We start from the raw sequence: 15,154 nt of genomic DNA on the forward strand, positions 1-15,154 counted from the left end.
TGAGCCACCGGGGCGGCCCAGGCTCGGTCTTCTATACTACAGCCCGGGAAGTCCCCTACGGCTCCCAATGGCAAAAATGCGCTCGCTACCCCCACCCTCGGCCGCAGCGGGCCTTCCACACCCCCGCGACTTAACCCGGCTGCGAAGTCCCCTCCCAAGCGAGTTCATCCGTCTCCCCGCGGAGCGCGGGCAACGACTCTTGGCGTTTTTCTCCCTCTGAGCGCCAGAGGGCGCTGCAGGAACGGCCGACCCGGAGGGGAGGAGCCAGTCGCCAGGCAGCCGGGGCGACACGCCCCCTTTCCCCTCCGAGCCAATCACTAGTGGGAGTGGGCGGGGCCACGCGGCCCGGTCCCTGCGCGGAGAGAGGCGGCGGCGGAGGTTCGGGCGCGGCGACGCGGCCTTCGGCGATGAAGTCCTGGGCGCTGGGCCTCGGGCCGCCGCCGCCGCTGCCGCTGCCGCTGCCGCTGCTGCTGCTGCTCTGCGCGGCGTTGGTGCGCGGGCCGCCGCCCCCGCGCCGCTACACCCCGGACTGGCAGAGTCTGGACTCGCGGCCGCTGCCGGACTGGTTCGACAAGGCCAAGTTCGGGGTGTTCGTGCACTGGGGCGTGTTCGCGGTGCCGGCCTGGGGCAGCGAGTGGTTCTGGTGGCACTGGAAGGGCGAGGGGCTGCCGCAGTACGAGCAGTTCATGAGCGAAAACTACCCGCCCGGCTTCAGCTACGCCGACTTCGGGCCGCAGTTCACGGCGCGCTTCTTCCACCCCGACACCTGGGCCGACCTCTTCCAGGCGGCGGGGGCCAGGTGAGCGCCCCGGCTCGGGCGGGCGGGGAGGCGCGGGGCGGGGAGGCGGCCCGGCCCAGGAGCCCCCCGAGGGGTGCACGCTGGATGTGGCGCACCTGGCCTCGCGGAGGGGCGCTCTGCTGGGGGGGGGCCCTCGGTGTCTAGGCCTGTGTATGGAGACCACCGAGCTGCGCCGCACCCCCGGTCCCTTCCAGGTCAACAAGACAATCAGGATTCCAGAATTTTCATCCCGTGGTCTGGAGTTTTGTCACCTCCCTGCAGCCTCCTTCCACGGTGATGGAAAGCGGTTGTACTAGCTCCTTTTCAGCTCTACTGTCTCCCCCCCACCCTGGTGCGCTGTGAAGGTGAACCGGGCCGACCCTCCCCGGCTCTTCTCAACGCCTTGCACACAGGAGGTGCTCAGGCGAGGTCTGTTCTGTGTTGAGAGCCGTGGGAACTGGCTGTGCGAGGGTTCAGGGAAGTGGAAGTGCGGGAGGCAGCAGAGGCTGTTGAAGGCCTGGGCCAATCCTGAAGGACTGATCCCTTGAGGGCAGTGTGTTGCCAGCTGTAAAGTCAGGAAGTGGTTGCCCTCAGCTTCTAGAAGAGCAAAGTTGACGGCTGGCCCGGAGGGAAGCGGGTTGGAGGAGGGTAAGAATGGAGCCAGGGAGTTTCCCTAGTTCTCGACTTAGAGCGGTCTTCCACCCTTACCATGCCTCTCCAGTCCTCTCCTGGGTTTCAGGTTCTTTTGGACAAGCTGTCTTGTACTAAAGAGAAATTACAGCTGACATTTAAGGTTTGCTGATAAATGTATGGGAATATAAGGCTCGAGTAAAGAGAGGTGGTGGTCACTGTCTAATAGAAGCCTTAGAGATCCATAATTTACAAATTAAAAAAAAAAAAAGGAAATGTGAGGGCAGCCTGGGTGGCTCAGCGGTTTAGCACCTGCCTTTGTTTGGCCCAGGGTGTGATCCTGGGGACCCGGGATCGAGTCCCAAGTCGGGCTCCCTGCATGGAGCCTGCTTCTCCCTCTGCCTGTGTCTCTGCCTCTCTCTCTCTCTCTCTCTCTCTCTGTGTCTGTCATGAATAAATAAATCTTTTTTTTTTTTAAAGGAAATGTGGGAGACCTTTGTCCAGACCCCTAATTTCATCAAGTGTCTGGCTATCTGAGCTTGGAGTAGGGGTAGGCAAGTAGGAAGAAATGGCATTTTATGGGGATCCCTGGGTGGCGCAGCAGTTTGGCGCCTGCCTTTGGCCCAGGGCGCGATCCTGGAGACCCGGGATCGAATCCCACGTCGGGCTCCCGGTGCATGGAGCCTGCTTCTCCCTCTGCCTGTGTCTCTGCCTCTCTCTCTCTCTCTGTATGACTATCATAAATAAATAAATAAATAAATAAATAATAAATAAATAATTTAAAAAAGATTAAAAAAAAAAGAAAGAATGGCATTTTGTAGCTCTTTTGTTCTTGGAGAATTCTCCTAAAGAATCCCTTATTTTGTGGCCCAGGTGACAAGCCCACTTAGAGGAAGGGAACCAATGTCCTACATCCAAATCTCATGACTCCGAGGCAAACATACCAGAGGTCTGCAAACTGTGGCCAGAGAGATGGGTTCTCTGCCTGTTTCTGTAAATACCATGAGAATGATTTTTTTTTATTTTAAAAGGATTAAAAAAGAAAAAAGTAGGGATCCCTGGGTGGCGCAGCAGTTTGGCGCCTGCCTTTGGCTCAGGGCGCGATCCTGGAGACCCGGGATCGAGTCCCACGTCGGGCTCCCGGTGCTTGGAGCTTGCTTCTCCCTCTGCCTATGTCTCTGCCTATCTCTCTCTCTGTGTGACTATCATAAAAAAAAAAAGAAAAGAAAAAGAAAAAGAAAAAAGTATATGCCACAGAGAGGAATGGGGCCCACTGAGGGTGAAACACTATCTGGGCCTTAAAATCTTGGAGCTCCCCACACCAGCCCATGATTAAATCATCATGTGCAGGTGTCATCTGCCTTTCTGCCATAAAAACAAATGAAATGTTGAGTGTTATTTCAACACTGCACTTTTCTCCCTAGCTCTTTTGGTCTTTTGTCACCTCTGCAAATGAGAGGCAATTCACGTAGGCTTTTCTTTTACTTTTCTATCATCTGTTATTTCCAGAACCAGAGAGCTAAGGAAGGGGCATTTCTTTTCCCTTCCCTCTGGGCCTCCTTCCTTGGCTGGAGACTAAGGACTCCGGCTTCCTTAAGTTTGCTACCATTCCTGGAGCAGTACCCAAGGGGAGTTGTGACTACATCACTTCCCGGGGTGCCACCGGTATAGTCACTCATGCAAGTACATTGAACTTAGGAGACATGCAAGGTCAAGTTCTCCCAACTTTTCTTAAACTCCTCAGGTGTGCTGGGTGGGTTCATGTTTATGGCCCACTGCTTGCTTCCTGTGCTTATGTAGTTTTGATGTCCACAGGTATGTAGTCCTGACGACAAAGCATCACGAAGGCTTCACAAACTGGCCAAGTTCTGTGTCTTGGAATTGGAACTCTAATGATGTGGGTCCCCATCGTGATTTGGTTGGTGAGTTGGGAAGAGCCCTCCGGAAGAGGTAAGCATCTACAGATGGTTACTCTGTCATCTCTGTTGATCTGTCATTCCTCTCTGTTCTTGTGTGTTTTCTAAGTTTGCATCTAGTAAGTAAACCTGACGGGCTTCTGGTCTTTGAGTTAGCAGTGTTTGAGGCTGGACACTTTTCATGTGATCAAAGGTGATATCATCAGAGAAGTTCATCGCCCTGTTTAGGGGAGGGATATCCAGTGTAGACCACGATGCTTCATTTGCATTCTGTGAAGATTTTTTCTGGAAGGCCTGGCAGCCCAAGGCATTTTCCAGTGTCTGATGAAGGACTGGGTCTGTGACCTTTGTGCCCTCCTTAGCTGTCAGCATGCAGCTTTGCAGGCATTCAGAGAAACTGACAAGGGCAGGTAAAGGAGCCAAAAGTGAAATAAGGAGCCACTGTGGTTGATTGTAATTAATGCTCCTTAATATTTGCCACTTAATAAGAAGTAACTTCCCAAGATCAAATAGCTTGGAAGTGGCAGAGATGGGATTTGAACCCAGTTATTCTGGTTTGGGACCCTATAGTTCTGGATATGATTGCCTAAAGGGAGGAAAAGTGGTATTTGTACATCTCAGTTCTACTATGATTTGGTAAACTTAATGCCCTATTTCAGGGGTAGGCCAGCTGCCTGTTTGTATAAAGTTTATTTTTATTTTTTTTAAATTTTTATTTTTTTTTGTTTGTATAAAGTTTGATTGGAACACCGTTACACCCATTCATTTATGTGTTGTGTCTATTGGCTTCTTTCAAGCTACAATTTCAGAGTTGGAATAGAGACCGCAAGGCCTGTGAAGCCTAAAATGCTAAGTGGCCCATGAAGAACGCATTTTCTGGTCACCTGGTCAATATTCAGTTTCTCAGTGCTGTGCTTGGCTAACAGCCCTACTGTAAAACTCAGCTGTTGAAAGACTGGACTTTACGATCCTTGATTTTACCTTCTTTGTATCTATTTAGTCCCCAAGTGATATGAAATATCTAACTCTTTCTGCCTTATCTGTGCTGTTGCAATGTCATTCTTACTTCTCACTACAGTACAGCGCTTCGTGATACTCACCATTTATAACTCAACGGAGGGAGAAGCAGGCTCCATGCACCGGGAGCCCGATGTGGGATTCGATCCCGGGTCTCCAGGATCGCGCCCTGGGCCAAAGGCAGGCGCCAAACCGCTGCGCCACCCAGGGATCCCTCAAAACAAGTTTTATTGTGTATTGTGAAAATAAGTTACTTTGACCCTTTTATATTTTGGACGAGAATTCTTAACATTTTAATGTTAAGAACTATTAGTAAATCTTAAGTAAAGGAAGCGATAAACCTGTATCCATCAATTTCAACTACATAGAAAATGTTACTAATGATTACTTCTGAGTGATAAGACCTGGGATATTTTATTCTTTATACTTTTTTCTGTCTTCCAACACCTCTACAATATGTATTCTTACAACTGACAGAGAAAACTATTTTTAAAAAGGATTGTGTATCATTATTGAGATAACTGACATAGATAAAAAATGGTTTAAATGACATTTGATGTTAAGGTATTTATGTGTAAAAAGTAGTCCTGTCTGTGATCAAAAACTCAACCATTTTGTTTAAGTTAATGGAAAGAGATAATTTAAGGAAATGGTTTGGGATCCTACTTGCCCCTACATGTCCTTGCTGGTAAGTTTCACCAAGATGTAAACAATGCTGCCATTGATTTTTCTTAAACTACATAATTTTTTCTTTGCTTAATGGACATTTGCTGTTCTGTTTTTCCATTTAAGGAACATACGTTATGGACTCTACCACTCACTTTTAGAATGGTTCCACCCACTGTACCTACTTGATAAGAAAAACAACTTCAAAACACAGTTTTTTGTCCGTGCAAAAACAATGCCAGAACTATATGACCTTGTTAACAGGTAACAAAAAAAAAAAAGTTTTTGCCCTTATGACTTTGATCAGTGAAATCAAAGCTTCCTATAGGATAACGTTAAGTTTGGGGAAAGCGGGAAAGGAGGGAATGTGCGAAAAAAAATCTGTAAGACATCAAAATAAAAATGGTGGTTTGCATTAAAACAGAATATGTTTTTCTTCCTATGGTTCAAAACTCCTGCAATGTAGTCATCTTGCTTTATAGATTGAAATGAACAAAACCAAGGATGGGGGTTAAGTCAAAACTTCAGTCCCTCCTTGCATGCTGGTTTCTTTGTCAGGACCTTGGAGAGAGGCAGTGTGGTCCCCAAGGACACTTTCCCTCCTCCCCTACCAGATTTGGCATCTGGTAGATTTGTATTTGAATCCTTGCTCCTGTTACAAACCTTAAATGACCACCCTTCTGAGCCTCAGATTCTTGCTCTGTAAAGTAGGGAAATAATTCTTTCAATATTATGGGCTCAGAATGATATGTGCAAAGTATCTGTCATCTTGCCTGGTACAGAATACGGGTGTTGTTATCATTATTTTTCTTAAAATGATTCCTTTCACTTTGGGACCCATCAGTAGTCTTCAGCATGCTTTATTTCTAGTTTGCCCTTCTTACACTGGGGGCTGGCTCATAGAAGATGGTGGACCGTTAAAGCTCTAGGGGCAGCCAGCCATCTCTGCCTGGCCTCTCATTTTAGACCAAAACCAAATCAAAATTTTTTTGCATCCAGACGACTTCCCTAAGGATACAGTACAATTGTGAGAGACCAGCAGAGGCTTGGAGTCAGACAGACCTGGGTCTGAAATCCAGTTCTTTTTCTTACTGGCTGTGTGACTTTGGTTAAATTCTTTAATCTTTCTAGATTTCAGTTTCTTCATCTGTGAAATGGGAATAATATACACCTCAGGGTTGTTGTAAAAACTAATGAGGTAATGAGCATAAAGTACCTAGTACAGTTTCTCACTCACAGTGAAACACAGTTTGCATTATACTTGCCTGTTAGGCAGTCGTTCTTGGAGTTGGCTTGCTGTTCTGATTACAGAGGACAGCATAGGATCAAGCATCAGCAGATACGAATTTGAGTTCTAGCTCCTATTACTTGTAAGATTTGTCACCTAAAACAGATTGCCCTTCTGAGCATCAGATTCTCATTCTCTAAATGAGAATAATCAGGCTTACCTTACATGTGCATGCACACACATGCACGCACACACACTCATGCCACATAGAGGTCAGGGTGGAATATGTGAAAGATGCAGCTGTGGCTCAAGTGTACTCTATAGATCTATTATAGTTGAAGCTTTGGGTAGCTGTCCAAAACAATGCATTTGCTGGAATAGTTCAAGCTCTTAATACATTTTTTAAATTAAAAACATCATTTTTTAAATTTAAATTCAAGTTAATATATAGTGTATTATTAGGTCAGGGTTTAGTGATTCATTAGTTGCATATAACACCCAGTGCTCATTACATCATGTACCCCCCTTAATGCCCGTCACCCAGTTACCCCATGTAGTTACCCCAGTGTAAGAGGGTTCCCTTTTCTCTACATTCTTGTCAACATATGTTGTTTCCTGAGTTGTTAGTACATCTTGGAGGTAGAAACCCTAATTCTATAGTTCTGGAGCACCACTCTTTTAATTGGAATTAGTTGCTGGAAGGACACCAAATTGTTTATATATTGATTACAACCTCATTTTTTTTTTTTTCAGAAGACATTGAAAAAAAAATTAGGAGGAAATGCACCAAAATACTGTTTATTAAACAGTGGTTTGTGAGCAACCATGACGGAATTATGGTCATTGTTTTGTCTGTTTAGTTTTCCACATTCTCTTGGTACCTTGGTAATGATATGATACTTTCAAATGGGAAAAGTTTTAAAATATTTGTTACAAAATAGATCCATGAGATATCACTGTGAATAGATTCAGATAACAAACTTTGTCCTAATCGCATGTCTTTCAGGTATGAACCTGACTTGATTTGGTCTGATGGAGAGTGGGAATGTCCTGATACTTACTGGAACTCTACAGGGTTTCTTTCTTGGCTCTACAATGATAGTCCAGTCAAGGCATGTGATTGTATAACTTCTTTCTTATTTGTCATGAGAAAAGAAAGAGTGAGGAGCCAAGATCTGGAGTATGAACAGTGACAGCAGCAACAATAATAAATACTAGTAGCGACATGGAGGTGGTAGGGACCAGGGGACTTCATAGATGTGAAAGGTTTCGCCTGTAATTCTTTTGCCCTCCTTCCTTGGAGAATAAGCTAGCTTTTTTCTCCTTTAAATCCTGATTTTGACAACAGAGATTTAAAGCTTATTAAACTTAAGTAGTATGTAGAAGTCCCAGAGACTTAGAGAAAGTAAAATAAATCATTAAAATAAATCACGAACATCATAAATGAGAAAATCACCCAAAAAATTAATGTGCAAAACAAATAAAATTAAATAATGGGAATAGGATGCAGATATTTATGACCTCATTCATCTCTGCTGGATATGCAGTTTAAATCTCAAGAGGAAATTTCATTTCTCTTATATCCACCATAGATTAGGGTGAGGTCGTACCTGAATCATCCCTACCCGGATTGATGTTCCCCATTTAAGTTAGGTAATTAACTCTGTTGTGATGTCATACTGTCCACATATCTGTCTACTCAGACAGTCTCTGCTGGATCTCTAAGGGCAAGAACTGTTTATTCACCTTGGATACCCCGGTACAGGAATCTTAATAGTATTAATCATAACATTAAGATATTCTATGTAATGATTTCTCATAGTTCAAAAAAGATTTGAAGGAAGGAAAAGAATATTTTCTGATTTTTCTTTACCAAGGAAAAGAAAGTCTGGGTTATATAGTGGAAAGCATCCTGAGCTGGATTCACATACCTGATTCACAGTCCCAGTTTCCTAAACTGTGCCCAGGGATATGACCTCCTCCCCAAAATATCTTCTTCTCCCCAAGAAGTCATTTCCCAGATTACCTTTAAATCAGGCTCTCCCAGCTCTGACATTATATGTTGCTTGACCAGGATTTCTCAGCCTCGGCACTATTGACATTTGGGGCTGGATATTTTGCTGTGAGGGGGCTGTCTTGTTTGTTGTAAGACATTGTAACAGCATCCTCGGTCTCTACTCACTAGGTGGCACTAGCACCACCCCAATTCTGGCAACCAAAAATGTCTCTAGACTTTGCCAAAAGTCCCCTGAGCAAAATAGCCCCCAGTTGAGAACCATTCTAGACTAAATCTATTCCTATGTCCCAATACACACTTAATTTACCAAACTGCATTACGTAAGGAAGCAAAGTAGTTTTACCCCAGATGACCCAGTACTCTCTTTTCCTTTAGGATCACGTAGTGGTAAATGACCGGTGGGGTCAGAACTGTTCCTGTCACCATGGAGGATACTACAACTGTCAAGATAAATACAAGCCAGAGAGTTTGCCAGACCACAAGTGGGAAATGTGTACCTCCATAGACAAGGTCTCCTGGGGCTATCGTCGTAACATGGTGATGTCGGACGTTGCAAGTGAATGTGAAATCATCTCGGTAAGAGTTAGTTATTTGTTAACTACTGACTCAAACTAGCCTTCTGACTAAGAGTGGTGGGAGCACCCTGGATGGAAGTGCAGGTCGACAGAATCCACTGGGGTCATTGAACACACCCATAGAAATCTGTCCTGGAGGGCAGCTGGGTGGCTCAGTTGGTTAAGCGGCTGCCTTCGGCTCAGGTCATGATCCCAGGGTCTTGGGATCGAGCCTTACTTTGGGTTCCCTGCTCAGCAGGGAACCTGCTTCTCCCTCTTGTACTCTGCCCTTTGCCCTTCCCCCTACTTGTACTCTGCTGTCTCTCTCAAATACATATATATATGTATATATATGTGTATATATAATATATATATATAAAATATATATAAATTTATATATATAAAATACATATATATATGTATATATATATAAAATATATATATGTATATATATATATATATATATATATACATATATATATGTGTTTTTTTTTTTTAAAGAAACCTGTCCTGGAGTGCCTGGGTGGCTTAGCTGGTTAAACATTCAACTCTTGGTTTCGGCTCAGGTTGTGATCTCAGGGTCATGACCTCAAGCCTCACATGGCTCTGTGCTCACCACAGAGTCTGCCTGGGATTCTCTCTCCTCCCTCTGCCCCTCTACCCTATTCAAATAAATAATCTTTTTTTTTTTTTTTTTTTGAGAGACAGAGAGAGGCAGAGACACAGGCAGAGGGAGAAGCCAGCTCCATGCAGAGAGCCCGATGCAGGACACAATCCTGGAACTCCAGGATCACGCCCTGGGCTGAAGGCAGGCACTCAACCATTGAGCCACCCAGGGATGCCCTAAATAATTAAATCTTAAGACAAAAAAACTAAAAACCAAAACCTGTCCTAAGGAAATAACTGTAATTACAGAAGAAAGTTTTACATAGAGTTATTCTTGCCAGCATTATTTGCAGTTGGATATGTGGGTTGTTTTAATTTCTTGCAGTGCTCACACTTTGCGCTTCTGACACATGATCCTCTCCACCGCATGCTGTGCTGTGGGAAGTGCAGGCTCACACAGAAGTGCCCATGATCATTCCCTGGATTTTGAGTTAATATATTTCTCCACTATGTAGATTTTTCAGTTTTCTCAGATAAGCCTGTCCTTCAATAATGACAAAATACAGATAGCATTTCAAAAGGGCAAGGAATATTCACCAAGGGAGAGAATGTGCCCTAGATTCTTCTCTTCACACCTGTGTGCTCCAAACATTCTGCCGGGCTTGGCACTCGCAGCTAGGATTTCACTGTTTCTGCTCTCTCCAGGAACTGGTTCAGACAGTGAGCTTGGGAGGCAACTACCTCCTCAACATTGGACCAACTAAAGATGGACTGATTGTCCCCATCTTCCAAGAAAGGCTTCTTTCCATTGGGAAGTGGCTAAGCATCAATGGGGAGGCTATCTATGCCTCTAAACCGTGGAGGGTACAACTGGAAAAGAACACGACGTCTGTGTGGTGAGCTTGTCTTCTGCTGCATGTAGGAGCAGGACTGTGGCCCCTCACCGGCTGGTGTCTCCTCGGGTCCACAGTGTTAGCAACCAGGGCAGAAGCTATCTGGAGGAAACCCCAAAGCAGCACTCTTGCTATTAAATGTGTACCCCAATTTATGTCTTAAGACTCCAAAGTATCTTTGACTAGTAAGAGGTATGGTAGGCTTGGTGAAAGGAAAAGCTACAAAGTGTTCCTTGTTACCCTGCCTCCTAAAAATATCAATAGCCAATACTTTGCATAGCACCTCCCACGTTTAAGGCTCCAGTCCAGATTCTTCTCACTCACTTAATCCCCTCAACAATCCCACCAGGTGGATACTGTCATTATCCCCATATTAACAAGTGAGAAGGGGGACCCAGGACCCCTCTGTACCTTGCCTAGGATCACAAAGCTAACCTAGCAGAGAAGTTGTGACTCAAATGTAGATTTGTGGATCTAGTTATTTGACCTTGGGCCTGTGTTTTTCAAGTGCAAAATGGGGTGATGATATTTAGCTTCCTGTGGTTGTCCTGCAGGTGAAGTGTGTAAATTTATGTAAAGCACCAGGTGTACTCGAAGTGTTCAGTGAAAGGCATCTGCAGGTATTATACCATTGGGTACAGTGGTCTTTGCCTCAGGGGAAAGATGTTCATCCTTCCATTTGAGGTGAATTCCTATTTATGATTTTTACCGTCTTCTCTAAGCACGGTGAACTCTCAGAACAAATCCTCCTTTAGTGTACATCTTGCCCTTATTGGATCCTCTACTGTTTTCAAGTGGATTTGGAGTTGAAAAAAGATTTGAATAATAACCAAATGGCTTCAAGGTTAAATAACTAGTGTAAGCGTTAACATTTTTTTAAAGAAAACTGATAACCCAATAGGAAAAATAGAAGAGATCCCCAGAAATAGTCTTACAGAGCTGCTTTCTTCCCATAGACATTAATAGGCATTGAGTTAGTAGCACTTCCCAGCAGCACTGACAGACTCAAGGTGTTGGCATCAGTAGATAATTGAAAGGGGGATACATGGGGCTATGTGTCAGGGTCACTAGCCAGGTATGTCTGATACTGACATTTCTTTTTTCCCAGGTATACCTCACGAGGAATGACTGTTTATGCCATTTTCCTGCACTGGCCAGAAAATGGAGTCTTAAGCCTTAAATCCCCCATAACTACCTCGACTACACAGGTGAGGAACCTCAGTGAGTCCATTCTGAGAGGTGACCTTCCTAAAGGAATTGGAGGTCTTCTCCACTTCTTCCTTCCTGCCCCATGTCTCCTCCATATTGACCCTCCCTACTTCTAGACTGTCTGTTCTGCCCTGGCCCAGGGCAGCTGTCTCCCAAAATGTTCAAACCATATTCTATACTCAGGGTGTTGATGTCTTTTCCATTCCCTTTTGCTATCTGCAGATAACGATGCTGGGGATCCAGAAAGATCTGAAGTGGTCCACGGAACCAGAAGAAGGTCTGCTCATTTATCTGCCCCAGTTACCACTCTTTACTCTGCCAGTTGAGTTTGGTTGGACTATAAAGCTGACAGGAGTGGAATGATTGTTGGAGTTCAGGAGGAACTGCCTCCTGTTGGCTGCTTTGGTTTTCCTCTTATAGCACCATCGTTGTAATAAACTACTTCTCTACTCAGAGATGGCTTTTCCAACACATTTTAATCAAAGGAACTGAGTGCATTATACTGATGTCTCAATGGATCAGAGATCTGAGATCCATTGCTAGCATACCTCTCTGATCAGCAAGAGGCACTAGCTGGTTAAGTTCTGCGTTCATCCTTCTATTCCTAACTTGGGAAATTATCTACCCCGGAAACTTCCCTCCATTCCTTGTGTTTGAAACCTATTTCCTTACTCAATGACTTCAGATAAAGAATGAGCCAAGTCACCCCATTGCCTATGGAAGAAGGTGAAGAGGATCTGGCAATCTCAACCATACGCTGTGTGTTTAGCATCAGTTGTCACCAGCACCCCTCCGAGAGGAGGAGAGCCTGGAAGGGAAGCAAGAGGCTAGCAAGGGCTGCCAGTGGTCAGCTCTTTGGAAGTTTCCATAGCAAACTAGGTGCTCAGAAATTCAGTCTGTTTACAGTGATAGGATGAAGAAAATGAATGTGATTCTGCCCTGCTTTTTAAAATATAATCAAATAAATTTTTATGTCAAATCATTTCTACCAAAAAGCATGTTGTAGTTTTCTTCTCCCAGTTTCTTATGGACTGCTTATGAAGAGCTCTGTTTCTGTTTAGAAAAAAAAAAAAAAAAAGGACTTGCCAAGTCTCCATAATGCCAAACAAAGAACATAATTCCTTTGCTTTTTATGCTTCTCCTAGTACCGTTCTTTTGAGTTGGCTATCATTTCAGCCCCTTTCATTATTACAGATCTAATCAGATTTTCTATTTCTTTTTTATTTAATAGATATATTTATAAATCTTTTATCCGACATTTGAGGAATATTTGTTTTTCTCAAGCACATGGAATACTGACCAACGTAAATATCAAAGGAGCACTATCATACAGATTTATATGTCTACAACATAATCCAAGGACCTATAAAAAAATAAAAACTTGGAGGAAAAAAACCCTATATATTTGAAAGTTTTATAACACACTTCAAAATAACTCACTGATCAAAGAAGGCACCATACAAGAAAATAGAAAATAGTTAGAATAATGAGACCACTGTGTAGTGAACCTTGTGAGATGGAATGAAGTCTTTAGAGAGGATTCTGGGAAGATGGCAGAGGAGGCACCAGGAAGCTGTCTCCTGACCTAGACAACAAGTACACTGGCAGGATTCGGTGGAAATTCTGTAGAACTCTGAAGTCTACCAAGGCTCCAGCTTCCAGAGGAAGATTGGATGATAAATTGTGGTTTTGATCAACTTACCTACCTATCTTCCAGCCCCAGTCATGTGGCAGGCAACTATAAACATGTTCCTGGAGAAACTTTTACACAGCTTGTGGGAGCCAGGGTGGGCAAAAAGGACTCTGTCCTCCAAATATCTGGGATTTGATCTCTGACTATTGCTTCTGAGGCAAAAATATGGGCAGCCATTGTTGCACCTCCCCCACTGCTGCAAGCTACTCCTCCTCTGGCTAAAGTGACTTCCATGAATTTAAAGGGCTGGTGCCCCGCCACCCACCCCCATTCAAATATTTTCCTTTTGGGAGCCAGATATTAAAAACTAGGGCATTCAAAAACAACTGCATGCACGAGGAATATTAGAAAGTGACCACACATGCCTAGAGAAAGGCTCAGAAAAGACCTGAGAATTTACATCTCTGGCTCATCCTCAGCACAGATAGCCTACAACAATCAAAATGCAAAATTAACTTAAAAAAACCAGCAAGCCCTGGGAAGGGGGGAGGGGGAGAATCTGAATCTGATATCCAGAGTTACTACTGAGTCCAATGTCCAGATTTCACCAAAAATATCACAAGGCATGCAGAGAAACAGGAAAACATGGCCCATTCAAAAAAGAAAAAAAAAAAGGTAAGTCAACGGAAACTGAAACAGGCCCTGAAAAAGACCTGATGGCAGATAAACTGGACAGACTTTAACCTTAAAAATGCTCAAAAAAACTAAAGCTGTGGAGAAAGTCAAGAAAATGATGTATGGATGAAGCTGATACGTCAATAGATAGCTAGATAACTTAAGAAGAAACCACACACATACAACACACACACAACACACACACACACAATTCTGGAGCTGAAAAGTCCAACTGACTTGAGAAATTCACCGGAGGGACTCAAAGGCAGACTTGAGTAGGCAGAAGAAATAATACTGCACTTGAAGATGGGACAATGGAAATTATTGAGTCTGAGGAACTGAAAGAAGCAAGATTGAAGAAAAGATCATATGTTGGAGCAGAGATAAAATAAAGAAAAAGAATAGAGAAGATAAATGAAACAGATGGTTTTCTGAAAAGATCAGTAAAATGACAAGTGGATGGACTAAGGAAAAAGAAGGTTCAAATTACTAAAACGAGGGCAACCCGGGTGACTCAGCGCTTTTGGCCCAGGGTGTGGTCCTGGGGACCCGGGATTGGGTCCCACATCGGGCTCCCTGTGTGGAGCCTGCTTCTCCTCTGCCTTGTGTCTCTGCCTCTCTCTCCCTCTGTGTCTCTCATGAATAAATAAAATCTAAAAAAAAAAAAAATTACTAAAATGAAAATGGGGACATTACCACTAATTCTACAGGAATAAAAAGGATTATAAGAGCTAATGAGCTATTGTAGTCTAACAAATTGGATACCTAGATGAAATGGGAAATTTCCTAAAAACAAAACCTACCAAGACTACAAAGAAATAGAAAACCTGAATAGATGTATAACTAGTAAGGAGATTGAATCAGTAATTTTAAGATCGCCTGACAAAGAAAAACCCTGGACCCAGTAGCTTCTTTGGTGAATTCTACCAAACATTTAAAGACAGACTAACGGGATCCCTGAGTGGCGCAGCGGTTTGGCGCCTGCCTTTGGCCCAGGGCGCGATCCTGGAGACTCGGGATCGAATCCCACATCAGGCTCCCGGTGCATGGAGCCTGCTTCTCCCTCTGCCTATGTCTCTGCCTCTCTCTCTCTCTCACTGTGTGCCTATCATAAATAAAAAATAAATAAATAAATAAATAAATAAATAAATAAATAAATAAATAAATAAATAAATAAAGACAGACTAACTTTCCAGAAAAGCAAAGAGGAGAAAAAACTTCCTAACTTACTCTGTAAGGCTGGCATTAACCTGATACCAAATCCAGACAAAGACACCAGAAGACTGCAGACCAACATCCCTTATGATCATTGATACAAAAACTCTTCCAAAA

The 15,154-nt window shown here is 43.8% G+C and overlaps 1 protein-coding gene across 1 annotated transcript; it reads left to right on the forward strand.

Moving 5' to 3' along the window:
• The first annotated feature begins 342 nt into the window (after positions 1–342).
• FUCA1 (alpha-L-fucosidase 1) lies at positions 343–12,509 on the forward strand. Its single transcript, XM_041767902.1, has 8 exons — positions 343–799; positions 3,224–3,358; positions 5,134–5,271; positions 7,242–7,347; positions 8,628–8,828; positions 10,118–10,308; positions 11,414–11,513; positions 11,737–12,509. Exons 1-8 carry the CDS (start codon positions 408–410, stop codon positions 11,875–11,877), a joined length of 1,404 nt encoding a protein of 467 aa, XP_041623836.1. The 5' UTR covers positions 343–407; the 3' UTR covers positions 11,878–12,509.
• The last annotated feature ends 2,645 nt before the right edge of the window (positions 12,510–15,154 follow it).

This window comes from Vulpes lagopus, chromosome 8 (assembly GCF_018345385.1).
Source record: "Vulpes lagopus strain Blue_001 chromosome 8, ASM1834538v1, whole genome shotgun sequence".
NCBI lineage: Eukaryota > Metazoa > Chordata > Mammalia > Carnivora > Canidae > Vulpes > Vulpes lagopus.